This window comes from Epinephelus moara, chromosome 21 (assembly GCF_006386435.1).
Source record: "Epinephelus moara isolate mb chromosome 21, YSFRI_EMoa_1.0, whole genome shotgun sequence".
Lineage (NCBI taxonomy): Eukaryota > Metazoa > Chordata > Actinopteri > Perciformes > Serranidae > Epinephelus > Epinephelus moara.
This window is the reverse complement of record NC_065526.1, coordinates 27,558,473-27,585,957: the sequence shown is the minus strand read 5'-3', so window position 1 is coordinate 27,585,957 and position 27,485 is coordinate 27,558,473. Positions and strand designations below refer to the sequence as shown.

General features: G+C 43.3%; 2 protein-coding genes across 2 annotated transcripts in view; both read left to right on the top strand.

Annotated features, from left to right (window-relative positions):
- The first annotated feature begins 147 nt into the window (after positions 1-147).
- Positions 148-16,653, top strand: mpz (myelin protein zero). Its single transcript, XM_050032686.1, has 6 exons — positions 148-353; positions 1,863-2,029; positions 5,403-5,616; positions 6,476-6,605; positions 7,108-7,150; positions 14,112-16,653. The coding sequence occupies exons 1-6, from the start codon at positions 308-310 to the stop codon at positions 14,121-14,123; spliced, it is 612 nt and encodes a 203-aa protein (XP_049888643.1). The 5' UTR covers positions 148-307; the 3' UTR covers positions 14,124-16,653.
- Positions 16,654-20,954: 4,301 nt separating this feature from the next.
- Positions 20,955-27,485, top strand: part of atp1a2a (ATPase Na+/K+ transporting subunit alpha 2a) — a 47,730-nt gene continuing 41,199 nt past the window's right edge. Inside the window, exons 1-4 of the mRNA XM_050074764.1 lie at positions 20,955-21,041; positions 22,207-22,281; positions 25,504-25,563; positions 26,399-26,602. Coding sequence (XP_049930721.1) covers positions 21,030-21,041; positions 22,207-22,281; positions 25,504-25,563; positions 26,399-26,602 — 351 coding nt within the window. The 5' untranslated portion in view covers positions 20,955-21,029. The remainder of the gene's footprint in view (positions 21,042-22,206; positions 22,282-25,503; positions 25,564-26,398; positions 26,603-27,485) is intronic.

Sequence of the window (27,485 nt, the reverse complement as noted above, 5' to 3'; positions counted from 1 at the left end):
TTCAATGAGGGTACGAAATGGAGAGAAATGGCAGGATGGGTGGGGGTGGGGGGGGGTGTGGAGAGGAGGAATGGGCCGGGCCGGGCCTGAGCGAGGGGTGTGGTTGGGTATAAACCAGGGGACAGTGGGTTTTCTGTTGTTGTCCAGTTTTGAAGCCCTCTGTCCTGGCGTCCTGCACCCCTCCACTCCACTTTCTTTCTTTCTCCTCCTTCCACTCACACTCCCTCCAGAGTGGGACTCTTCCTCGACAGGCTCCTGTCAGGTCCGCAGCATCAGTCTTTTGGGAGCTCCCTAGAAGCCAGAAACCATGCTGACGTTTTTGGCGCTGGCGTCGGTTGTCCTCCTGGGAATAGGTAAAAAAAGAGACTGAATCTTCTTTGAACTGTTTTTTTTTTATTAAGTTTTATTTTGAGGAGGTCTCAAAGACACCCACAGTGAATTTCATCTATTGAATGCGAAGATGTAGAAATTATCTTTCCACTGATGTGGGGTGAAAGGTTAAATGAGAATATGATGAAGAGGGCTTTTTCTGTTTTCTTCTTCAGTGCTTACTTGAAAACTGATGGACTTGATGATATAAAAAGAGGTCAATAGGCTTAGTAGGGAATTAATTGATCTCTGTAATATCTCCCTGTACACCAGCTTAATACTAAACTAAAGCAATTAAATTAATATCTTAACATTTGCTTATTGATTCAATTAAAAAAAAGCCTTTAGGACACCTGTAGAGGACATCGTTCATTCTCAGGTGCTTTATGCTAAATGACCCAGCACTGTACATCTGTGCTCCTCTTATAAAGCAGCTGGCCCTAAGCTTTCAAAGTTAAAGAGTAATACTATGACTTTAAAAGGGAGGGCTGGCAGACGTTTTGCTCTCAAGCAGACGGCTTTCTGTGCTCCCCTCCTGTCAGATATTTGCAGTTTTTGTCAGAATTTTAATTAAAAATGTCAAGCACGATTTCATCGACAAGTTTTGCGGGGGCTGGCTGCACTAACGGCGTTCGCTCAAGGTCGCTCGCAGTGAGGGCTGTGAACTTTACTCTCTGGGTGTTATAAGAAAGATGGCACCAAGCTCCACGACACTTATGGGCATTAGTGTTAATGTAGCTTTGAGAATACTGTGACTCATTGGTGGCCCATTCACACATTTTAAGGGAAACATAACACAAAAAAATGATGTTGTTCCGGCTGATGTTAGAGTGGCAGGGCTGTGCAGCTCCCAGGGGCTTTGGTGGTTGTTTGAGATGCTGAGTGCATTTTCGAGGGAAGTAAAATATTGATTTTGCAGCCAAAACCAAATTAACATCGATCATTAGATATTATTCGAGCATAAACAGCGCACATGATTACGCCAACATAATCCATATTAATGGAGAAAATGATGTTCCCCTTTGACTTTGAGAGACTAGCACCAATATTCCAGTAATAATCCAAATATTTACCAAGTGCACGTCTGAATCAATGGTGGATCTGACACCACTAAATGTGCAGTTTAACCGTGTGTGTGTGGGTGCATATCTAAGTATTTGGGATTTATTTGATAGATTTAAGGGTGAAAAGTTGTAAACGAACAAACTGACATTCAACACAGGGTAATACCATCAGAAGTATAACAGAACAAGAATATGTTGATCAGTACTTTACACATAAATGTCCTTTTATGCCCAGGCATGTAGACAACTGTGCAGGTATGGTTTTGTTGCTTGCTTTCCTCTAACAAGCAGCTTTTGCAGGTTGCAATTCTGATCACTTCCTGTGACTTTATAGTCAAGGCAGTATTAAATCAAAACACATTATCTTGTGATGTGGATAGGTGGGTTTATTTGTGAATGAACCGTATCTACCTGCTCTGTGTCTCCCAGTACCTGAGCAGTCCCAGGCTATAGTGATTTACACTGGCTGGGAGCGTCACGCCCTCTTGGGCTCCGACATCCGGCTGTCCTGTTCCTTTTTCTCCTGGCGCTGGACCTCGGAGGACGTCACCTTCTCCTGGACATACAGGCCTGATGGCTCCCGGGACAGCATTTCTGTAAGATGCAAATTCTCACTCACACACACACACACACACACACACACACACACACACAGTCTACTTATTGATAATTGTGGTACGAGATAAGTGTACTATCATCTGATCTGTCATCATCCTGTAAGGAAAATATGCTTTTACAAGACAGTTAGCTGTCACAGTCAGGCAGCCTGCAAAGCAATCTTTAAATCTCTATAAAATTAGTCACATCCACTTTAAAGCTGCACTTATTGAGATTGTCATGGAACAAACTTAATGCAAGCTCTTCAAAAAGTTCATCTTTAAGCTCATTGTTTTGCTTTTACAGCCCACGGCTTTGCTGTTTTGATTTACTCTCATGCTGTCATCTGTAGAAAAAGGCTCTGGTAAACCTCCTGTATACTTCTTGCTCAGCACCAAAGTGCAGACGTACAAAGTTAGTGAGTAGTTTGTGAACATAGTAAAGCATTTAGCAGCTAAAAAGCCAGACATCTTTGCATAAATCATAAAGGGATGGTCCACCTTCCATATTTTCCTAAATGAAATTCTGATGTTATGTACTCCCACTTAAAGTTAACCTTTTTTCTCAGTCAAGAAGCTTCAAATAAATATTTAAGAGGGAATTACAAATGTGTCTTTTGCAACAACAGCACTAGAGACTCGGCAACAATGGCTGCGTTTTCTACCAAAAGACTTTTTTGTTTTCACCATCTCCGCCCCTACCAGGCACGAAGAGGAACAGAAATTTAGTCAGAGAAGGGGGTGCTGTACTGATGTCACATGACAGTGTTTCTGAGCAGAGCAGTGCTTGAAACAATGAGCTGATCAATTCGGGATCACTTGCAGACTTGTTTTGTGCAGCTTTAATATCAGAATCTCAGGAATTTAAACATGGCGGATCATTTTCTCTACAGGATTCATGAATTTTGAGTAATTTCCAGAACACTCTCACTGAACAGAATACTTGTAAATCATCAGAAAGGAATCCTGGTTTAATCCGACGCATTCGGGACTGTGTGAACGTCTAAAATGTCATCACACACTTGAGCAATACTCAATTTATTCTGACACACAAGTGCAGGATTGGTGTATTAACTCCGAGAAGGAAACAACAAGCGCATAGAAACTTTCTCTCCCACTCTTCCTGCTGCCGCACCTGCCTCCTGCTCTTTAATTTCGCTCTCCCTGCCCTTATCGTCCTGCCATCTCTCTAATCTCTCTATCTCCCCGTCCTGACTGCGCCTCCCTCTGTCCACCTCCCTTAATCTCCTCCTCCCCAGCCCTGCCTTCTTTGTCCCTCCCCTCCTCTCTCATTATCTTCTCCCCTCACCTCCTTCGCTTCCATCCATCTCCCGCAGTGCCCTCACTTTGAAACTAGATTTCTCTTCTCTTTTTTTCCCACTTATCTTCTGTCGCTCATTTCTTTACCCGCCGGGACAGATTTACAGTTTCATATGTCTATCTGTTTTCATGGTGCATTTGTCCTTTCAAATGTCGTATTTGATTTCCGACACGTGTGTATCATGTGAAAAGGCTGTTGTTCATTTCATGGATGGCTTTCATAGGCCTCAAACCTTCAATCAGACGTGTGCTGACAGTTTTATTTAACTGTTTCACAACATATCAACCAAATTTGACCTTGATCCTGTGGAGTCTGGGACATCAGCACTCAGATCAGTTCAGTTAGCTTTTATTTTAGCTGTAATCTGCCATTCACCATTTGTGGGGCTGGCATCATTCAGCATTTGTCATTACTAATGGTCTATTATAATAAAACAGTATTTTTTTTGGATAATTACCCCTTTTCCATTAAAATGAAATATATTATATGTCAAGTCAGTTTTATGTATCCAGCCCAATATCACAAATCACAGATTTTGCCTCTTTACAATATGTGCAGCACACAGCACCCTCTGTCCTCAAACCCTCGCTTCATATGAGGAAGAATTGTCCAAAGTCAAGCAGCCACAGACGGCTAAAAATAAAATTGGCAACATGTTGACTTAAAGTGTAAGATGTGTAGGATTAAGGGGGATATATTAGCAGAAATGCTATATAATATTCATAACTATGTTGTCATTAGTCTATAATCACCTGAAACTAAGAATCATTGTGTTTTCTTTACCTTAGAATGAGCTGTTTATATCCACATATGGAGCCAGCTCTCTTTCACAGAGTCTGTCATGTTCTACAGTAGCCCAGAATGGACAAACCAAACACTAGCTCTAGATAGGGCCATTCGGGATTTACTGTTTTGGCGTCGGCAACCATAGTTCTCCTTCAAGTTTCAATTGGTTGCAATCTGCAACCTCACCACTAGATGCCACTAAATTCTACACACCAGACTTTTAAAGCTGCTTTGATTAGTATTTTTTAAATCTATCAAGTGTTATGTGAAAGTGTTTTAGCGTCTTTCAGCTAATTGATTTGGGTTTTCCAACCCTCAACTTGACTGTCTTGGTCCACTCTCTGCTCTCATAGCGTCATTTCAGCTGAAAAACGCAGCTGTTCAGTGAAAACAAATAATCCACTGTACACTACTTGTCCAAGGCCAAAAGGCAGACAGATGATGTTAGCGGCTAGCAGTTAAATGTGATGGAATATTTAAAAGGAATACACAGACAGAAGCAAGCCCTCAGGAGTTTGTGGAGACCAAAACAAAGCTAAATGAGTAAATGTTGGACTTCGCCAGGTGGACAGAAATGCCAATGTTGCCCTGCATTTCTAAAATGTCTAAATAAGCTAACACATTTGCTATGTCACCTTTATAGGGTCATTACAGCTTGTTTCCACTGCCCCCAAGTGGCCAAAACATCTTAATAAGACAGTGACCAACCGCTAATATGGATCAAAGAGATTCAAACAGGATCATTCCTATAGAGACGCAGTTACGCCGAAAACTATTTAAAACTACAGTTATTCTGTTGTTTTTTCTTAACTTTCCCCAATGGTTCTTTGCCTCTTGGTAACCCATCTGCTTCCAGCTGGCTACCTGAGGCTGGTGCTGTGCACACATTCAATCATGACAGGAAAAAGAAAGTCATTTCCTCTCAATGAAAAACATAGTCTCCTTGAGCTTATGACAAACTGCCAGAAATGAGCCAACGAGATGCAGCAGCCAAACTCGGTGTTCCTCAGCCTGCCTCGTGTAGTTTACTCAAACAACAAAAAACAGTTATGGCTGCTGGTGATGGAGACAGAAAATGAATGTGCACAGGGAAAGTACCTGTGGTTGAGCCACCCTCATCAGGTGGATTGATCCTGCCTGGTCACTAATGCCCCTGTCATGCAACAGCTGTACTGTATTTTGAGTCAAATGCAGAAGTTACTCTTTAGAGTGACTGTGGTGACCCAACATGCATGAACACAACAATGCCCTGTCTGTCCTTTACAGATCTTCCACTACACCGGTGGTGTTCCCTACGTGGACAACAAGGGCCCATTCAGGGACCGGCTGGAGTTCGTGGGAAACCCAAGCCGCCGTGATGGCTCCATCTTGATCAAGAACCTGGACTTCAACGACAATGGCACCTTCACCTGCGACGCCAAGAACCCCCCTGACATAGTGGGCCGGCCTTCCAGCGTCCGCCTGCTGGTCTTTGAGAAGGGTGAGATGAGGGAGGGTGGGAGGGGGAGTACAGTGAGTCCTGCGGGGTTTCCTCAGCAAAATCAAATTCTCCCACTATGTAAAGTCTAATGTCTGCATTGTCTTACATCTGTGTCTGCTCATAAGCCTTCCACTGAGCCCATATGGCATATTTGGGGGAATTTTCTTCATCAGAAGCCAACTGTTCTCAATTGTTGTTATAATCATTCCAAACTCCGCAATTAATCTCAATTTACGCTGTGCATCAGACTAAAGTGAGCACTGCGTTCAGACCGGTCGTTGCACTGCCTCGTTTAGAATTCCTTGCACCTCCTGTTAAATGAAATCAATTACAATTTTATCTCTTTCTCTATTTGAGATTGCTATCACTGCCTCCCCTTCACTTGTTTTCTCCCCCTTCTCCTTGCTTTCTCTTCCTATTTCTCTCTCCTTTCCCCTTTTCCATCGTCTTCCACCGTCCTCGTCCCTTCCCCCACCTTCTTCCTCCGTGACTCTATCCCTGCTCTCACCTTTATTCTACCTTATCTCCCTTCCTCTTCATCTCCCTCTCTGCCTCCACTGCACTTGTATTCTCCATCTTTCATTCAACCTTTATTTTACCTTTGCTCTCCTTGTCTGTTCTACTTTCATCTCTCTTTCCTTCTAGCTTTGTTCCCTGCCTTCCTCCCCTTTCCATTTCCTCCCTCCTATGACATCTTTTCCTGATCGCTCACGTTCCTCTTTCTTCCTATCTTCCTTTTCCTTCTGAACACTCCCAACTTCTCGCTGTCACTTGCTTTCTATTCATCCTTATTATCCTCGAATTGTGTGCACCTTCTAACACTCCCTCCTCTTTTCCTCTTCCTCCCCTCCATCAACAGTGCCCATCCAGGCTGGCGTGATCACTGGGGCCATCATCGGGGTGGTGCTGGGCCTGCTGGTGCTCATCGTGGTCATCTACTACCTGATGAGGTTCCTGGTGGCGCGCCGTGTCTTCAGCCTCAGTGTCAGGTCAGTGCCCGGCCTGTGGCTGGCGGCGCTCTGCCAGTCGGGTTTGTGCCAGGGACTGGAGCTGAAGCCGGAGCCCATCCCTGGCACCGACACCTGTGTGGCCAAGCTGGCATAGCTGCCATGCCACAATTTGATTTGGTTAGGTGTGCGAGTTTTAGATTTGAAGTAAGTCAGCTGGAAAGAGACGGATAATCATCTCTCATCTAGATTTCATCTAAAAATGGCACTGCATAGGTCCAAAGCAAGATGATTAAAAGTGGTGAAGCGTAAGTTTCTGAGTAGATAATCCACCAGATCATGAAGATGATGGATCCATCATCTTGCTTATACCTATCCAATTTTATAAGATCGCATCTAGCTCCTGGGGGCTGTGTTTGAGACGGGGCCAGTAGATTAAGTTGATGTTCTCTTTATGATGGCTGCCAGGCAATGCTGCCCTGTGACCACTGGAGGGAGAGATAGATTCGACATCCTGACATTGTCTTTCTTTTGTCCCCTCCAGCAAACATGGCAAGAAAAAGAAAGAGGGATCACAGCAGAGACAGGCAAGTTCCCTCCTCTCCTTCCTGAACCATCCCCTCTTCTCCTCCCTCTGTCTCCTTTCCTCAAACACTCCCATCACATGAACACATCCAGTCGACACCACCAAATGCAACAGCTTGGTTTGCTGTCATATTCAGGCGCTAAATGGTAAAATGACGTCCTTTTTGGAGAGATTACTATAGCATTCAGTGTTAGGCTCAGGAAACGTGTTGTCAGAGGGAATATTCATCTATTCTGTTGCAGCGCTGCCACACAATAGCACACATCTAACATGACAGTGCATAACGGCACAGTTTCATAATCGCATTCCCCCAATGCCAGTCCAAGCAGCTCCAACATGTCCGCGCACTTAGCCGACTTCTCCTCAAAGCAACATATCAACAACAAATAACATGTCATTCAAACTCTGCCCTGGAAACACTAATAACAGTGTTCAAGCTGTTAAAATTCGAGTGCCGTCTGAGCGTTGGAGGTGCTTTACAGCCCATACTGTCCCTCCTCTCTCTCTTTCTCTCTTTCTCTCTTTCTCTCTTTCTCTCTCGTGGCCCTCACCCCTCCTTCAGCTCCCTCAGGGGGGCCAAACAGCGCAGCGCGAGTAAACAGCCACGGGGCAAAAATCAAACCAGCTACTGTGAAATGGCCGAGCAATGCTATTGCTGTGTTGAATGGGACTGTGATTTGCTCGCAGTGGGGAGAGGGACGGGAGCTGCTGATTTTGCTCACTGGGAGTCAAATGAAAATCACTGGGCCTATTATGGTCTGGGCTGTTATCAGTGGTCTTACGCTGCTGCACGCCAAGGATTTGGGGTATTTTCTCTTCCCCTATTCCTCATGGGACTGTGATAGCCTCAAGTGGTGGATTAATCAGACATTTTGGTGGCTTGTATTCTTTTGTAAATACAAGGCACCAGGGCAAGTTCTGTTTGATTACTCTGCGGTAAAGTGGGGGCTAGATGGTTGCGGGGGTGTATTGTAATCGACTGTACGCCTCGCCTGCTGATAATGAACAAAAGGGAAGTCAAGGGATTTGGGTTCAAGGCATTTTACTAAATCAAAAAATCAGCTTTGAAATGAGCGACGCGCAAAGATATCCAGGGCGGAAGATCAAAGGTGTTATTGTGACAGCGAGTCATTTAGCCTCAGGTATAAGCTAATGTAAAGATGAGGGAGCAGCGGCGACGGTTGGCGGGCTTCCGCCGGCAGTTAGGAGTGCGCCATCTTGCCCCCGTGGCTCAAGCCTAGGGGGCGACACCAACAAGGGCCAACCCATTCCTTCTACCTCAAACAAGTGCTCATTCTCATCTCCCCGGAGCCCCTCTTCCTCCCTCTGTCTTCTTCTTTCCTTTTTACTGTCGTGTGATTGTCAGGTTGCTCTTGAGCTGCAGTCAGTTGCTCTCAAGTGCCTGCGGCGGGTGACAGTGCATATATGAATAAATAACTCGCCGCCAAAAGGACACTGGAATATTTGACAATGTTGTCATTTATAGTTACTCTCCCGCAAGTCTCGGCTTGGAAGAAAAATGTTCCATCTGAGCTCACACTCCCTTATTTTTTATTTTTATTTATTTTTTTCCCCCCTCAGAGCTGATTCCTCTCTTGTAGCTGCGCCTCACACAGAGGACTCGTGGGATTTTATAGTGCGCTCATAAGTGGTTGTTTGATCAAATAGCCCTTATTAGGCGTCTCTGCTGACACAACACAATTTTGTATCAGCCTCACCATCTTCGTTACTTTCCGTTTGCTGGGCTTGCACTGCAAATCTCCAAAAGGCTGCGGGTGAGGGAGTGAAGGAGGGAGTGAGCGAGACAGAGAGACAAAGGAGCCCTGTGGTGTGTGCTACTCCCCATTAGGTGGAGTTGTGGGAGAGGAGTTTACCCCGCAGCCACACACATAAGAAAGCTCACAGGAATGAACAGACACACACACACACACACACACACACACACTGTACTGGAATGATAATTGAGTGCATTCGGTATCGATCTGAGCTCACACACACGCACGCACACACGACCCACCCATTCTTCTTTCCATCCCCCAACTGCCCCCCCCACACCAACCACCCCAACTCCACTTTACTTCACTCCCTCCCTCGCTCTCTCATTCACATTCCTTTTTATCCGATCCTCAGTCTCTCTCCCTCTCTTCAGTCGCATCCTCCTCTCCTTCCCCACCTCCCGCCTCTCCCTGCCTTTGACTTCCTTGCTGACCATGAGAAGCATCTATCTGTCTGTAATTCCCCCTCTCCTCTTCCCTTTTTACTTCCTCTCTCGCTCTGTCGATCCTCCCTCACCCTCCTCCCCTCCACCAACACCACCACCACCTCATCACCTCCCTTTCCCAGTCTCTCTCCTCTCCCTCCTCAGGTGTTCTGGGTTCTGATCAGCTTCGGTTCTGGACAGAAAATCACTACCTCTCACTCCTCATCTACCTCTCACTCTCCCTCCTCACCTGTCACCGTCTCTCTTTAGTATGCAGCAGGGGACGCAGCCACTTACCTCCCTATCTACCTCCCCACCAGTCCCTCCTGTTTTGCCACTGTACCCACATTTCCTTTGAAGTGTGTGCAGCCCCTGTAACAAGGGCAGCTCTGCATTCTGCCTAAGCAGGTTCGAGTGTGTTTACGAGGCAGCCCCGTCATTAGCGTGGGAGCTCTGCAATACAGCAGAAACTGAGCCTACCGTGGGATGCATAATGGTAAACAATACAATGATGTATGAGGGAATGTAAGTATGATCGAAGGTAATGACACCGGATGGGCTGCACAGCTGCCCCGTGGAGCCGGATGTTAGCTGCAGCGTACGCCTCGATTGCTGTCTTATCAGAGCGCGTGCTGCTTCGGCACGGTGCATCATTAGAGATGATAAATTTTCTAATGCAATCAGTGGGGTATTATTAGCCGAAGCTTCAGTGACTAGAGGCAGCGTCTAGTGTGCTTTCCACCGTTGACTAACCTGATGTATTAGAGGATGTATTTCATTCTCCAAACCCCAGATCCAGCATGCATACTATTCACTCGGACTGTCCTCTGCTGTAACACTTTACAGCAGTGTACTGGCTCCATAGTCCAACCTGTGGAAGAGTACTAAAAGTACACAGTGTTGGTTAAAACCATTACATATGAGGGAAGTTTCATTAAGCTCCGTCTGAGTATTATCGTGCACTTGTGATACTTTTCAATAGGTTAACTCACAGGTTAATGCACTGGAATACAGCTATTGTAAAGTTAAGTGTTACCTTGACCTTATCTCCACTCTGTCCAGTCCGTCCTGATGGATTTGTTGTGCTCAAATGAAGCCTCACTTTACTTCCTTCCTCCTCTTTCTTTTATAGATTTCTTTTTGGATGTTTTTAGACATTGCACAGACAGTATACAGAATGAGTGGGAGTGAATGGATGAATTATATAAGTGCGAGTTAGATGAATGGAGGCTGAATGTGGGCCTTTCTTTTAAAAATATCACATAGCCAGTAAAGCAGATCCATCCTTGGGCATGGGCATAACGAATTCTTTATTCCACTGTGAACTTTAATAATTAATTTAATAGCCCAGTTATGTAATTGGTAAACAAATATTTCATTTCCAGGTACTTCCCCTCTCTGAATGTGATGGGGTATCAGGCCTTGAAGTGCAGCTAGCTCTCAAACAATTTCATTTTTCACCTTTTCATATAAATGTTAGTGTCGACAAGTCGAAATGTTTCACAGACCCAGTGTGCACGGATGTGCTGATCTGCAGGACAGTCATCACTGACAGTCGGCGTCTAGGTTGAAATAGGGTGAAAGTTTTGAGTAAATTTGATTGTCAACAGAATGAGCCCCAAGAGACGCATCATCATTTTTTGAAGAGGGTCCTGACAAGACGTTGCTTTTTTTCACAATTTATGCATTTTGACAATTTATGCTCAAAGACATGAGAGGGAAAGACACAACAACAACAAAAACAACAGAATTTGAAAAACAATGGCAATCTTTAGAATGACACTAAGTCTGAGGTTAAAAAATGAACTTAAAAGCAAGAGCAACTTAATTTCACAGATGAAAAAGGCTCGATTTGAATAATTCAAATGAGGTTATGGATTTTATGTGTAGTGTTAAATCTGCAAACAGCCTTTTAATGACTGTATTTCATTGTGTTGCATATCACAGCTACACTGAAATATAGTTATCCAAATGATGTTTAAACCAAAGTTAAAATGTGTCCCAGATGCAGTGGTGGAAAGTAACTAAGTATATTCACTCAAGTACTGTACTGAAGTACAGTTTTGAGTTACCTGTACTTTACTTGAGTATTTTCATCTTATGTTACTTTATACTTGTACATTTTTACTTTTTAATCCTCTACGTTTATTTAATAACTTGATAACTGCTTAGTTTGCAGATTCAGATCATTAATACAAAATATAATCAACGACTAAATAATGATGGAACATTTTAGATAAATATAAAACTTTGTTGATCCCTCAGTGAAATTCACAAACTACTCTGCAGTGTGTATATCTATAAATAGTCAAAAAGGAGCTCCACCTTTACCAGCTGCAATATTAAAGCAATGAGCACATTAATACATCAGTAATTATAGTCAAGTAATATAATATTTATTATTCTTAAATGGGCCATTCTGCTTCCCTGGGTCCAGACCTTTAAATCCACCCAATCCACCAGGTTGACTGACTTGTCTGGCATTGTGACATGAAACAGTGGTTCATCAGTTAAAATAAAATGTGAAGTGGTACGCCGTATCGACAAGATTGATGTTGCTATCGAGGCTGTTCTTAATCGACATGTCTTCTCAAAATTGCCCGATATGGTAGTTTGCTTTCCTTTGCGCTGCGTCATTCTTAAAACCCCGGCACAACAGATGGTTGGCATGGCTATGAACCACTGTCTACTTAAAATTACCTTAGATCCAGGTAAATACGTTGGTTTTGAGTGATTGATTAGGGAAAATTGAACCCCTCTCCCCCACAAAATCAGTTATGCAGGGTGCAATGTCAGACTGAAGATGGAAACACAGTGTAATGAGTTGACAATTCTGTCTGAATATCAGCCGACCATTCAGCATAGCAAGTACTTTTTCCTTTAGGCATTTTAAGTGTATTTTGCTAATACTTTTCTTCTTCAGTAAAAATGCAGGACTTTTACTTGTAACAGATTATTTCTTCACTGAGGTATTACTACTTTTACTGGAGTCAAATATCTGAGTTCTTCTTCCACCACTGCCTAGATGTCTAAAAACTCTCTTTTTAGTCAAATTTATCACCACTTTTAAAATGTTTATCCACAGATTGTTAAGTTAGTTAATGAATTACTTAGTGGGAACTTTTTCACTGTGACAAGAATCACACTGAGGGAAAACAAGAGCTATTCTGTCTGCAAGTATCTCAAATAGTCAGATCTCAATAGGAACCTAATCTGGTGTACATTGTGTGTGTGTGTCTGTGTTTGTGTATGAGTGTGTGTTATTGATCAATTGTCACTTAGTTCTCACAGGTGTATGGAGCCTGCCTGCCACTGTGTCCCATCCTAACGCATGGTTACCTGTTTTGTCACCCCCTTACAGCTCTGGACACCGCCCCCCCTCACTTGCTACCCCCTCCCCTAAAAGGACTGTCTCTCTACCTCCTCCCCCCTATCTGTATGTCTGATTCTCTCCCCCTTCTCCTCCTAAATGTGTTTTTCTCTCCTCTTCACACAGCTCCACCTGTCCTGCTAACTCCATCTCTCATCCTCTCACCTCTAACACACCCATCTCACCCCTCCTTCCTTCCCTGAATCCTCGTTCTCTCTCTCTCTATCTCTCTGTCTTTCTTTCTCTCTCTTTCTCTCTCTCTCTCACACTCCCTCACGCTCCTTTCCTCCTGAAGTGACTCTCCTCCCCTGTTCTCCCCCCGACCCCCTCTCCCTCCTCCCCCACAGGGCCCCGTGCCTCCCGCCGACCCCTCCAAGGTGAAGGCGGCCGCCTCGGAAAAGAAGAAGCAGGAGTCTCGCAAGGATAAGAAATAGGATACGGGGAGGGGCTGGGGCGGGCTCGTCGACCGGCTGCTCCAGCCCATACACCTGGCGGTGCCGATGGTGCAGTCCAAGCCGCAGCAGCAAACCATAGCCAAAAAGACAGACAGGGTGGTGGGAGGAGGGGAACAGGGCCCGGCCCGGGTGCTGATGACCATCGACCTGGAGCTGACCCGCAGAAATGGGGAACAGAGACCCGGTGGTGAGGGAGGGATAGGAAAGTCCGAACCGGTTGGCTTCCTTTCCCGCCTCGTCAACCAGCTCACCTTCAAAAAATAAACCAATAGGGAGGCGGGGGAGGCCAAGGGGGAGGGAGCAATCGAGGATAAGAGAGTGGGAAGTCTACTGAGGAGACAGCAGGAGAGTTAAACCACAAACCTACTTCACACCCACCACAACACCAACCTGAGTGCCTGAATAAATGAGTCAAATCATATCTGCTCTTGTCACAGGCTGATGACTGTAGACGCAGCTATATGGGCCGAGATCTAAGATGTCGTGATAATCTCTTACACCAGCCGGCACCCCGAGTACTTTTGTCAGGTCATAAGATATGCCATTTGAAGCGAGACCCTAAGACGGCTGGGTTTGATAACAAAATCTAAAAAGCTGCTCCCCGGGTTTTGCCTTTCTGGTTCCTTTCATTGTGATCCTATCCACAGAAAAAGCTTTCTCCAAGTGCGTCCGATACGCATCACGAATCCCAAGCTGCGGGGACAAGCCAATTTGCTTTTTTTTTCGCAGGCAACGTGTCAAACTCTAACTTTCTCCCCTCGCACTGATCTTCATTCTTTTTTCCTCTCCAATCCCATTTCTTCCTCTTTCACTGTGAATTTCCTGACTTTCTTGTTAATTCAAATTACAGAAGTGATTTATATGCTAACTGCTCTATCCTGTTTCTCTTCCTCTCTCACTTCCCTTCCCTCTTTTCTTCCTTTTCTCTCTCCTGTAGATAAAGGTCTGACTTCTCCATGACTGCCTCCACTCCTCTAGTCTGCTCCCTCCTTTACTACCCAGCCTGATGCAACCCCCATTATTTCCCATTATCTCCTCTCTTTCAAGACAGCACTGGCTGTAAGAATAGTCCTACTATATCAGTGGCAACAGCGTCAAATAATTTTTACAACGGCTGATTGGAGACTCTGTATGCACTCATTGGGCAAACTGTAAAACTGTTTAAGGCCTAACAACGCACATAACTTCCTTAAGAGGAACCCGAAAGACATCCCTCTGTGTTTAGAGTCCCCTGAATCTTCCCCCTTAATGTTTACGACTCAATCACACACACTGAGCGGAGCTGTGAGTGCACTCTGGACTTCAGATAGAGAAAAAGAGAGACAGAGACGGAGAGGAGAGTGATAGTGGGAGAGAAATATGATTCCTGCTCTCAGCCGGCGTAGATAGAGGTTCAAGCCCTCGAGCTCGGGGTGATTCAATCCTCTCACATTTGAGCTAATGGAGGTTGTCGCCGTGTCCCTGCCCTGGCTAAAGGGGGCTATTTCTGGCCCTATAAGTGCGTACGGGCTTACTGTAACAGCTGCACATTTTTCAGCTAACAGGGGAGGGGGAGCGATAAAGAAAGAGGTGAGCAGGGTGGATGGGGGTGGGGGGGTGCCCGCTGAGCTGTTTGTGCCTGAGTGCATGAGGCTGTCCGCTGTTGACTTGACGGCCGTCGACTGACGACCTGGAATGACGTCACGGCCCGGAGGGCTGACGGATGCTCTCAGGAGTCTTGACAAAAGGGGCTTACCAGGAAGAGGTGCAGCTTCTGTGCTCTCAGAGTTATTTTAGGTCCAGTTAATCCGCTTGCACGTTTCTCCTCGCCAACCCAGGGCTAATTATTTTAGCACGTGCTGGTAACGAGATATCTCTCTCTCCATCTTCCTCTCTCCCTCCCTCCCTGCCTCCTCTGCTGTCTTCACTCCTTTGTTATTCACTCTTCATCTCTGCTCCCATCTTGGGATTCATCTCCTCCCTCCAAACCCTTGTTTCGTTCTCTCTGTCCTTACGTCTTTGGCTTCCTTTATCTCTTCCTCTTCCTGTCTTCTAGTGACTGTGCACTGCATTATTCCCCCACAGAAAAGGCCTATACACAATCCACTCCACTCTTTAAGCCTCTCCTTATCTGACTGCCAGGCCTACAGCTCAATGCTCTGCTCCTCTTTCCTCTCTCTTCTGTCCTTCCTACTCCTCGTCCTTCTTCTTCTCTTTCTCAAACTCGATGACGGACATCTCTCTCCCCTCCCTCCGGCTTGCCCAATGATCGACAAACGCCCTCTCGCTTGCCCTTCAAAGTGCCACCTCCCCCAAAGGCATGTTCCCCTGCCAGCCCGCCTTCCCTTCTTCCTCCGACCCTTTACTGTCTTGTTTCTGCTGGTTCGAATGCCAAAATGCTCTCCTCTGCCCCTCACTGGCAAAGGACGGAAACACATGGGCAGAAATCCGCCTTTAGTTCTCACTGAAGACGCCAAACATATATAATCTAGCTAGCTCTCTTCCGGTCGCAAATACGACGCGTGTTTTATGTATATGTGTGTTTAAAAATGAAGATTTGATATAAAGCAAAAAAAATAAAAACAGTACGTCACCCTAAGTTAAGCAAATAATGTTTTCTGAGACATTTTTTACATGTGTACAAAAAGAAAACACATGGAGAACATGTTTATCAAGACAGGGAGGAAATGTAATTGTATTCAGTTGAATATGTCATTATATTTCTGACCTTGTGTGTTATGTAAGGTACTGTGTGGCTGTCTCTCTGGTGCACATTTTATTCCGAGACGATTGGAAATCGAGGTCGTCGTGCGGCGTCGGAGAGAAGACGAGGGGTGGATAAGGGTTCGGTTAGCCTCAGATTCAGCGCGATGTGGCTGGGGAGAAAATAAAAAAAGGGGGAGGAAGGTGCTTGCTGTGGGAGAACGCTTTGGAGGAAGAGACTTATCTGGCGTGTTAAGCCAAGCCAAAAATCCATATGTATCACCACAGATAGAGTCGGCTCTTCCCCCAGAGCTTTCTTTTAAAGGTGCTCCTTCCCCAACCCTGAGCCAAAGATGGATTGCGATCTGCGTGCTTGATATGCAGGGTGGACAGTGTAGACTTGAATGTTCCTTTAAAATTCATAACGGCAATGGAGGTGCTAAAAATCCACATCTTTATAACTGGAGATCTGTTTCACTAGTCGCTGTTTAACTATCCAGTCACGTGGATTAGTTAGAATGTTTTCTTCTTTTTCAGCAAAGCCACACAGACACCTGACATAAGACAAACAGCATTAAAATGCCTTTTAAAAAAGTGTTTTATATGTATTATGAACTGTATTAGTCATAGTTGCACAATAACCTTCCTTTATTTGAAATGACTGGAGCTTCTTACATTTTTTTACATTTATTTTAATGCTTGTGATAATTCCAGAGCACTAACAACTTTTGATGACTCTGTATAATATGTTGTAAAGAGAACGTAAATAAAAAAAATTAAAGCCCCAAAGCGCGGCTGTTGTCAACAGAAGACAAAGTAAACCCAGCTGAAAATGTCTACAGTCGTCTTTTCTTTCCGTTCCAAGTCTCAGGCATTGTGTGAATCTGTCGCCAGTGTCTCTGCCAAGACATAATTTCATGAACTTTTCAAAAGAAAAAACTCCTTCCAAAATGAGATATCCACTGTTCGAAATATTTGAATGCTCTGATGGCTGGCATCAAAGTAAAGCGCATTATGACACAGCACCAGCCTTATTACTACAGCTATCTACAGACATTTGCATACACAATAGCTACATTATAGAGGAGGTAATGTGGAGGTTTTAGATGCTGAACTTAGACCACCAGGTGATTTTCTTCTTATACATGCAAAAGGAATTCAGTTTTGGGATTAAACTTTGAAGCATTTGCCTCACAGCAGCAGGTGAGGACTGAAATGGTCTCACCTCACTGTGCCCTTTGTTACCCAACTACCAAAAAGTAATGATGATGAGCTGAAAATAAATGCTCAGTGACCATTTACAACCTTTTCACATTTTACAGGGTAACAAAATGAGGTATAATTTTCAGAGAGCCTTAATTTTTTCTGACTTAATAGGCAGGCTGGGTTCAGTGAGCATACATAACCTTTTCAGAAATGCTCTGCTTCATATTCAGACAGTTACACTCAAATTACAACCACAGTCTTTAACTGATGACCACTGAACTGCTCAGCTGCAGCACCTGAATGACTGGCTGAGAGGGTGAGCTGAGGTGCTGTCTCTTTTGATGCCACCACTTGGAGTCACCAAAGTTAGACACGTCGTGTCTTTATAGTTATGATGTGTACAATTTATGTGATTGTAGCGCCTTTGAGGAAATGGTTTGACATTTTGGGAGGTACACATATTGGCTCTCCTGCTGAGAGTAAGATAAGATTGATGCCACTCTCATAACTGTGCTTCATGGAGACTATTAGCTGAGCATAAAGGCTGTAAGCAGGGAAAAGCAGCTAACCTTGCTCTCTTCAAAGTAAAAAAAGTATGCCGAGCACCACCTCTAAAGCTGACTAATTAACATGTTGAAACTTTAACACAAACAAAAATGTGAAAGAGATACTTTGTGGCTTTAGAGGGATTTGTGTAACTATATCCTGACAAACAACAGCCGCATGCAGTGACTTCCCAGACTCTCGTCATCATCTTGAGGTTGCCAGGCAACAGCAAATAACTTCCCCTAAAACCACAAATTGTAATTTTTCACATTTCTACACATGTACAAATTAAACAAATGAGATAAGAGTCAACTACTGAGCTGTGTGGTGCTAGGGGTGTATATTTGAATTTCGGACAGAGAAATGAGTAAGGGTGTATTTTATTGCTTATGACAGGACTCTTTTGAAGGATTGTGTTTTTAGAAGCAAGAATATTACCTAACAGAGTTTAAGGTTTCTTATTCTCCTGCTTGACCCATTGAGGTTCACCAGTTTGATTACTTCCAGGGCCGGCCCTACACCTCTGGATGCCCTAAGCAGGATTGGTCTTGCCCCGTTGGCCCTTGTCGCCTTTTTGTTCGGCAGATTCAGCACATTGAATCAGTGTCAGTGACAGTGGAGCCCATTGGTGAATGACATCAGTCTGATTGGCAGTTCAGCTCAGTGCACGAGAAGAGAAATGGAAATGAGGAAAGTAAACAAAGAGCCAATGTGCGTTGCAACCGTCAGCCTTCAGATGATGGTCCTGCTCAGGGCCTTTTGTTTACTGTGGGTTAAAGTTTGATGTGTATTTTAGTGTTACGTTCTCATGGGAAGGGCTGAATCTCACCTGTCTTTATGTGTCTGTGTAAGCTGACTGTATGTAGAAATGTTGTAAGAGTATATGCTGCACAAGGCAACAATATGGTAAAGAACATACATTTATTTCAACTAATATTATTGTGAAAGTTGTCAAATGAGAAATAAATAAAAAATGAGTACTGTTTAAATAAAATGTTCGCACAAAATTGCCAAAAAACCCTAAAAATTTCTAGTAACAGCTGAAACGCAAACATTTTAGTAGGAACCAAAACTGTAAATCAGTACTTGTAGTTTGTAGCACTTGTTTGCAAACTTTGTAGAGGCAGTAGTTAAGTCTACTTATAACAGAATTTATTTTTAATCCTTCAACTGATTATTATTACAGTGAACTTTCATATACCAGGGCTTAAAGTAAGTTTGTTCTATTCCTTAAGATTTCTTATGAGCAACATCTAAATGTTATCATTTGCAGTGACACAGTTAATTCAAACTGGTTGAATCATCACCCATGCAGACACATTAGATAACATACTGCTGCACTTTCTTGACCTGACCCACACATGTAATCCAAACCCAGTCTCACACTGAAGTCGTCGAAATCCGGCGCTTGGGTATTGACTTGCGTCGTCAGACACTGACGAAAAAGCCATCCTTTAACGTTGGCGTGATACATGGCCGGTCACCATTGTAGTTTAATGGCACTCAGCAGCAACAGGGGGGAACACGTCGGGGCAGGAATGAAAGTTAAGGCAATGAAAGACAGAGTAGGGCGGGCAGGACGGGTAGCGGATGGGTCCAATAAACACTTTCACCTGGGAGAGCTGTGCTTGGATCCCATAAGATTATGAAGCCAAACCTTGTTCTTTTTTCCTAACCTAACCACGTATGTAAAAAAAATTAAAAAAATTTAAAAAACAGCAATTTGCGGTGTTTTACTGATGTAATGTATTTATTTTGAAAGAGACTGTATGTACACGGTAAATTTCCTGTGAAAACGTAAGTGTAGTTTGAAAGACGATAATGCATCTGACAGGCAGAATTTGACACTGCCGCAGAACGTCAACGTCCAACACACCCAGAGTACCTTGCACATCCTACGTGGACGTGGAAAGCCCATGGCCAAACACCAATATGTGACAAGGGCAGAGTGAGAATGTGTTTGTAATCTGTATTAACTTGTATCATGACCTGCGGTGGTGGAAACCTGTCCAAGAATAGCTTGTGAAGACACTTTGCCATTTTGTGATGACTAAAGTTTTTGTCTTGTTCATTAATTTTGTTTAACTCATCATATCTAATATAACTGCAAAGTGTGATTTTTTTTTTTTTGTAACACACAGAACCCTGGGAGTGCTTGTTTTGTAAGGGGCAGTGCAATATTTACTTAGGCCACCCAAATAGCCCATTCCCCTCTTCTCTGACCTCATTTTTTTTCTGTCAGTATTTGTTGGCAAAAATGGTACGAAATGTTGTCCGTTTTTGTTTAGCAAGTTTTTTAGAAGTGCAATTTTTATTTTGTTGTTGACACGTGCTCATTAAAAAACTTTTCTCAGGGGCCCTCACAGACCAGGGTTACAGAAATACAGAGTTCACAGAGTATACCAAAGTTTCTTTTTCTTTTTACCAGAGATATATGCTAAACTCTAGTGACAAGAATAACCAAACAAGCCCGCAAATATAACCTTGAAAAACCCTTTTGTGGGAGAAAACAAGGTAGAACCTTGAAAAGGAGCACATTGAAATGGCTCATACATACATCAAAGTATACAGCTCATATGGATAAGAAGCAATGTAGTGAATGTAACATCAGCTCTAAAAGTCACTGGCAACTTGCAAGAAGACATTTGGTCCTTATCTGACACAAGATCATCCGCTGCATCTGTTGTGTGGGCGCTGTGCTGGTGACCCGCCTTATGTTCTAAATATGTTGGACTTTCAAAGCTAATTGCAGTGTTGTAGTTAGCGACGAGTCACTTTGAATTCAAGCAGAAGAAAAGTTCATCGTTGAGGATCAATTAACTAAATGATTAAACACTTTACAGCGGGATTTATTTGCAGAACACTTCTGAGGTTCCAGTCTGTGCTCGGAATCAGAAACAGCCGAATACTCTGCCTCTTTTTTCATTATGAATCTTGAGGGCCAATATCGGTCCCTCATTATCACGTTTGTTATGAATACTGTATGTTATGTAGAGTGCAAGGTTTCATTTGTTGTGCTGACAGCTGTGATTGATGGGCTGTTGTTCTCTGTGAAACTATGTGAGCGCGTGTTGTGAAGGGGGTGGGGGAACATATTGAGCAGGTGCAGGTACACACAGAGACCCCCTCTGTGTGAGAGTGAGCATTTTATGGTGGTGGTGGTGGTGGGAGGGGGTGCCTCGGTGCAGAGAGGCCCTGGGATAGGAGAGTAGTAGTGGGGAGGGAGGGGGGGATTGCACGGCTCAGGTTACCCTGACAGGAGGGAGCAAGTAGTGAGGGAACGGGATGTTTGGTGTGGGGGTTCAAGGCCCAAAAAAAGCCACCAATGTCTTCCACACGTGGGGGCGGGAGGTCTCAGCTGTGATGGGGCCCCTGAGCGCTGTCCTTCACATTAGAACCTGCCGACGTCTGGACATCCAGCATGGGCAGAGGGGTAAGTTTTTCTTTTCATTTTAAAACAAAAAAACGAACAGAAATTGTTTTTATTACACTCAAACTAGGGCTGCGTGATATATTATATCACTACTGTGATATGAGACTAGATATTGTCTTAGATTTTGAATATTGTAAGTGTCTTTTTCTAGTTTAAAGGCCTGGTTACTGTAATTTTCTGAACATACCAGACTGTTTCACCTTCACCTATTCACTTATTATATCTACATTACTGATTATTTATCAGTATCTCATGTTGAGGTATTTGGTCAAAAACATTGTGATATTTGATTCTCTCCAAAAGGCCCAGCCATAATTCAAACCTTTGCTTCCTGTTGTAACTGATAAGATGACTCAGTTTCTTTGTTCCTGCTGTGGCATATATACAGGAACAGCATATGGCGTGGACATGCATCATGGAAAACTACTGAGATCTCAAAACGCGTCTGCGGGGCTGGATTTCTCAGGGAACTGCTGTGTGTTTTTTTTTAAAGACAGTAACATCTCAGGATGATAGCTTTTCTCCTCAATAACTTTTGTTCCCGGCTCGCTGTTTATTTGGGTAATTACGTAATTTTGTTTTTATTCTCTCCATCAGGCCCATTCCATTTAGCTTTATGGGAGGACAGGCTGGTAATCTTCCTCACACACAGTGGGGGGAAATTGCTATGCCAGACACATTTCAGGCACTCCACCGGCTCTGTGCTCCCTCTTTGGCTCTTTTTGATTACTTTTTCACTGTGTCACTCGCTCGCACTCTCCTCTCAGTCTCTCTGTGTATCCCTCCTCCGCTGACATGTACACGTGCTGCTAAGAGGAGACTGACAGCAGCAGATGATTTCCATGATGCACCATTCTTCCAACTGTTCGTGACACACACACTCTCCCTCGCTCGCACAAATGAGGAACTCCCACTATGAGAAAAATATTTTTCTCCTCCGAATTCAGTGAATGGTTTGCCAATAGTGCCAGGAGACTGAAATGAACCAGCATACACAAAGTCCATTGTGCTCTCACTGATGCTTGTAATACGTGGCGATGAATGTAAATGGGAAGGCACAATGTGGCTACAAGCATGTGGCTTTTCCCCACTTATTTTCCGCTGAGGTTTGGGATGATAGCCTACGGGCCTGAGGTATGGTAATCTCTCTCTCTTTCCCCCCCAGTGTGGTGCTGAGAATGGAGGGAAGAGGAGGAAGAAGGACAGGGACTTGGATGAGCTGAAGAAGGAGGTGGCCTTGGTAAGAAAAACAAGCTGTCATTGCTCCAGCACACACTCACTCTGCACAGTGATTGATTTCATCGCTGCTGCTCCCAAACGATCCCCAAATAGTGTTACGCCAAAGACACCAGGTTATTTAACAAGGCTATAAATGAAAACAGTGGCCCGTAAACAAAATGGCAATCCAACCTGCTTAGTGTAGTCAGTTGTAGATGAGTTCCAAGCCAGCCCGTCCTCTGCTATCTGTTCTACCACCCTCTGGCTGCTCTTCTTTGTACTCAGAAAGATACTGAATAATTTGTGGGCCACCAGCAGTGTAGTGCAGAGTTTTTGTCTTGTGCAGAGCTGTATCTCTTTGAGGTGCTGTCAAAACGCAGCCAAGCGATGCCCATGAAAACTGGGGTACGTTTTGCTGCACGCACTATCTCTGATAAAGCAGCTCTTGGTAATTATCAAGTTGGTCTGTGACTGATTAAAGGAAAAAAATCCTTAGATGCTGTCAACATTTAAGGAGTAGTTTTGGGACTAGGCGTTGTATTTTCATCAGCCTGCCGCATGTACTTCTTCAGTTAGTGATTTCCTGCATTATATCCCACCCTCAGAAATCCTTTAAACAACCACCAGATAATGTTTGATCAATACTGGGTGTAGTGGCATATAAATAAAGCTTAACTAGCAAACTGTTTTGTGAACACTGGGGCGTGTCGTTGAGCGTGGCCGAGCTACATTTCATCGTGGTCCTCTGAGGGTTTCCGTTGGTGAAGAAACTCTCTCTGTCTTGTTGTTGAGTGAAGAAAGCAGCCCTTATCCTGCGGGACTGACAGCTGGTAGCTGGAATTTTTGTTGCTACAGTACCAAACTCCATTTTAGCTACAGTGGAAATATCTTGAGGTGGCATTTGGCCAGTTGCACAGGAATAATCGACCCTGTGTCTTAGAAATTAGGTTTGTATAAAACTAACGTACTAAAGTTTTGAGGGAAACACAATGCCAAGCAAATCACTATTTCTATTAACTTAGTAAAGAAATGTTGCAAATCTGATCAAAATGTTCATATTGAACGCATCAGCAAAATGTTCATCGACAACAGTTTATTTCTGCCAAATGGGCGATCTTTCAGTACAGTATCCACTTCTTGCCTTTTTTAATTAACATTGTACCAAAAGCACAAGCTTTCCCTCACCTTAACCAAAATGCTTTTGTTGCTTAATATTAAACTAAAAGACAAAACAGTGGATGCAACTTTGAGGTTCTGATGTCAGAGTCCTGCACTTTCCATGCCCGCCATCCTCTCCAACCACCTCATTCCAAAGCGCACATGGAACATGATTGTAGTGTTGTGTTATCTGAAAGAAATGTTGTCTCCGAACATATTCCAGGTAGTGATTACGTTTCTACAACACTGTAATTTAGAAAGCAGATTAGTAACATAAAAATGTAATTTCTAGGTGACAGGATTGAAATAATAATACAAACATGCCACCAAACAACAAAATGAGCCCAAAAACACCAAATAAATCCCTCAGCTCTTTTTTAAAGGAACAGTGAGTAGGAATTAGTGCCATCTAGGGGTGAGGATTGCAGATTGCAACCAGCTAAAACTTCTCACATAAGGATTCCCTCAGTGTTCATTGTGAGGAGGTTTTTACAGGGAACCAAATTATCCAAAGAGGTCTCCTCTTGTGCAAAACAAATGGACCAGGTGATTGAAACTTGTAAAAACACTGAATACAGCAGTTTACATAACAAATCAGTGTTTCTCCAACACTGTTCGACACGTCGCAGACAGGCCGCTGGACCAGCACTTGCTAATATGTGTTCACTTTTTTCCTTGATAACTTAAAATCCAGGATATTTAGAAGGTTTTCACCGGGAGCTTTTCCTTTCCAAAATAAATATACTATGTGATTTAAACTGTTTAAAAAAAAAAAAAAGCAGTTTCATGTAAAAAAAAAAAAAAAACAAAGAAAAAAAAAATCTTTTTTTTTTTTTTTTTTTAATGTTGCTCTCCACGGAGGGGCTGCTAACTATGGTGACCAATGAGAAAATACAAATGGCCCTATCTAGAGCCAGTGTTTGTTTTGTCTGTTCTAGGCTACTGTAGAAACCATCACATTCTCGTCCCGACCTCGTCACATATTGACGTTTTGTAATGAACTTTTCACGTCCACATACGACGTGAAAGGTACCCTGGGTGCAATGGTTGTTGACTTTCTGGGACACCGTGTCAAGTTCTGCCTGTTACATTCATTGTCCACACAGTCTCTTTCAAAATAAACGAACTACGTCGGTACAACACCGCACATTGACCTTTTTTTCCCTTCAACAGCAAACAAACATGGTTGGGTTTAGGCAACAAAAGCACGTGGTTAGGTTTAGGGAAAAAAACAGTGTTTGGCTTTAGAATCTTATGTGACGTGAACATTGCTCCGGGGTTCGTCCTTGTCCCGCCACATTTCCCCCCTCACACGGCAGGGCAATTGACCGCATATCATGGCATATCATTGGTTTCTGACGCTGCAAGTCACTGTCCAAGCGCCAGATTTGCGACGACTTTGGAGTGAGGCCAGGCTCTAGAAACATGGTGCTGCACCATGGCAGACTCCACTCCCTATGTAGATATAAATGGATCATTCTAAGGTCACTAAAACATGACAGTTTTATTTTCAGGTGATTATACGCTACAGGAAACATACTTCTTATGTAATGCTCAATCTCTATCAATATATCCCCCTTAAATCCTTCACACTGGACCTTTTTTTAACAGTGTTAAACAGTGTTGTACAGTTTTCAGTGGGTCACATTTTCACAGTTTGCTCACCTCGAGTTCAACACTACTTGGTGATGCAGGGGGAGTGGACATCACTCTTTGACCTCTTTGATCTGTCATGGGGAATGAATCATGTATATAAAGCCCCTGGATCCATGTCAGAAACACAGAATAAAGTATTTTTTCAAAAAGATGGAGGTATGTAATGTATCAGTGCTATGCCCTCACGATCTATTTGACCCTGGTCGGTTATTAAAATTCCCTTTGCAACTGCAGTCATACTGCCTTGGCTCCCATAGTAGGACACTGAATGTAAAGCTGTATAATAAAATGTGCAGTTTCCCTTTTATGATGTGTCAAAGTAAATTCCCTTAGAAATAATTTTACCAGCCAATTAACATTACACTGATTCTGTTTACTGTTTCTGATCCACTGAGGCACAAATAAATAAAGGAACATTTTATCCCTGCAGGACGACCACAAAATAACTCTGGATGATCTGGGAAAACGCTATGGAGTGGACCTCACGCGGGTAATGACACGCAAACACAAACAGTCTCATTTGCACATGCACACATGCACACAAACACGTGACAAAGAGTTGCTGTAAAATCCCCCACAGAGATGTAATCTCGGCTCCCCTCTACTGGTGAGCAGCATCCAAACTGAGACCAAACATTACTTTGGTCAAGTTAGATCCACCGCAGCGTCCCTGGCTCACCTTGAGCCTCATTCATCTTTAATCCCTCAATCACACCCACACACACAAACAAACATACACACTTTGACGCAACAACTCCTACAATCCCATACACAGACAGATACAAGCACATCACAAAAGTTTTTATGCTGTAAACACATTTGCTGCTTACCTTAAGTTTGACATTGCAAGTGAAGTGAAACTGATTTTTATCTCTTTAAGATAGTATTTGAAAAAAAAAAAAAAAAGAAACAGCAGCTGGGGTGCTCTAAAAATATCACAAGCTGTAAAAATGTCAAAAACCTGTTAAAGCTTGAAAGAGAGTCAATGTGTGTATGTTTTTCCCAATATAACTAAATTATAGCACTTTAGGTACTTACCTGGCCTTTCTGTAAATTAGACCTTGACACTATTAGGCATAAAATCATGGGAAAAAATTCAATAAAGTTACATCCAACAGTTTTACGGCCGAGAACCTTAGATGAGGAGAGTCACCCAGTTTATTATACTTGTGGTGTTAAATAGGCCAGGCAGGAATACTTGATGTTCTGCAACTGTAGCAGTAAAATTGCTTTTTAAGCCGCGGTGAAAATGGGGTCGTTGTGTTGTAATAAGATTCCCAGCGCATGCAGAAAGACATTCATTCCTAAAAATTGCTCTCCCTCAGGGCCTGACCAATGCCAGAGCCGTGGAGATTCTGGCCAGGGACGGTCCAAACGCCCTAACCCCTCCCCCCACCACCCCGGAGTGGGTCAAGTTCTGCCGTCAGCTGTTCGGCGGCTTCTCCATCCTGCTCTGGATCGGTGCCATCCTCTGCTTCCTGGCCTACACCATCCAGGTGGCCACAGAGGACGAGGCGCCCAATGACAATGTGAGAAACTGCTTGTTTAACATGCACGCACATGTACAAGCACACGGCATACATATTAATCACACACAGGGAGAGATGCAGGTACACAAACACAGCTACAGTTGTAACACAGGTACAATAGAGCAGAGGTGGAACCAAATCATTGTTTTGCAAGTCACAGGTAAGTCTAGATCTTTGCCCTCACGTCCCGAGTCCCAAACTTTGAGTTTTGAATCTTAAACAAATCCTGATGTGCTTGTTACCAAATTTAATGCCATTTTAACAAGTAGTAGTAATAAATTCTATTTACAAAAACCATGAATGCTCTTTAAAATTTGTACTAATTTGTTAAAACAAGTTTGTTGGAAGGTGTTGCCGCAACACATTTTGCATACTGCAGTTCATTCTTTGTTGATCGCTGCCTAGTTTTTGTATGCAAACAAAATGATCTTATATGCACACAAACACATACAATTCCTCCTGTATGCGGCTATTTATCTGTATTTTCAAGATGGAGATTTACATGTTTACTGTATGTACACAGGTGGGCAGGCAAAATATACACACACTGTACAAACTTGCGTACTTTACATATGCACACCCAAACCTAAACCTAATTCTGTAATTAAAACCCCTTTGCTTATTTTCTTACTCCTTTGCGGTTGGATTCGATATCAAATGATTAATAATATAATATAACATCAAAATATACATGAATATATTCTAAATATATGCAAAAATCACATGTAAATGATTGAATCAAAGTTTAAATGCAAAGCACTGTGCTCTAATGCTCTGCATTACATCCAACAAAAATCTTCACATGTGAAAGAAATCCTTTTGGTCAAATTTTTTTTTTTTTTGAGGTTTCAGAGTTCTAGATTTAAGTTATTGAAATCGGCCA

What these genes read in the sequence shown, in the direction of transcription:
- mpz (XM_050032686.1), top strand. Translation starts at nt 308, where the DNA reads ATGCTGACGTTTTTGGCGCTGGCGTCGGTTGTCCTCCTGGGAATAG. An exon ending in GGTTGTCCTCCTGGGAATAG is followed by an intron (nt 354 to 1,862) that starts GTAAAAAAAGAG and finishes TGTGTCTCCCAG; the next exon opens with TACCTGAGCAGTCCCAGGCT. An exon ending in GTCTTCAGCCTCAGTGTCAG is followed by an intron (nt 6,606 to 7,107) that starts GTCAGTGCCCGG and finishes TGTCCCCTCCAG; the next exon opens with CAAACATGGCAAGAAAAAGA.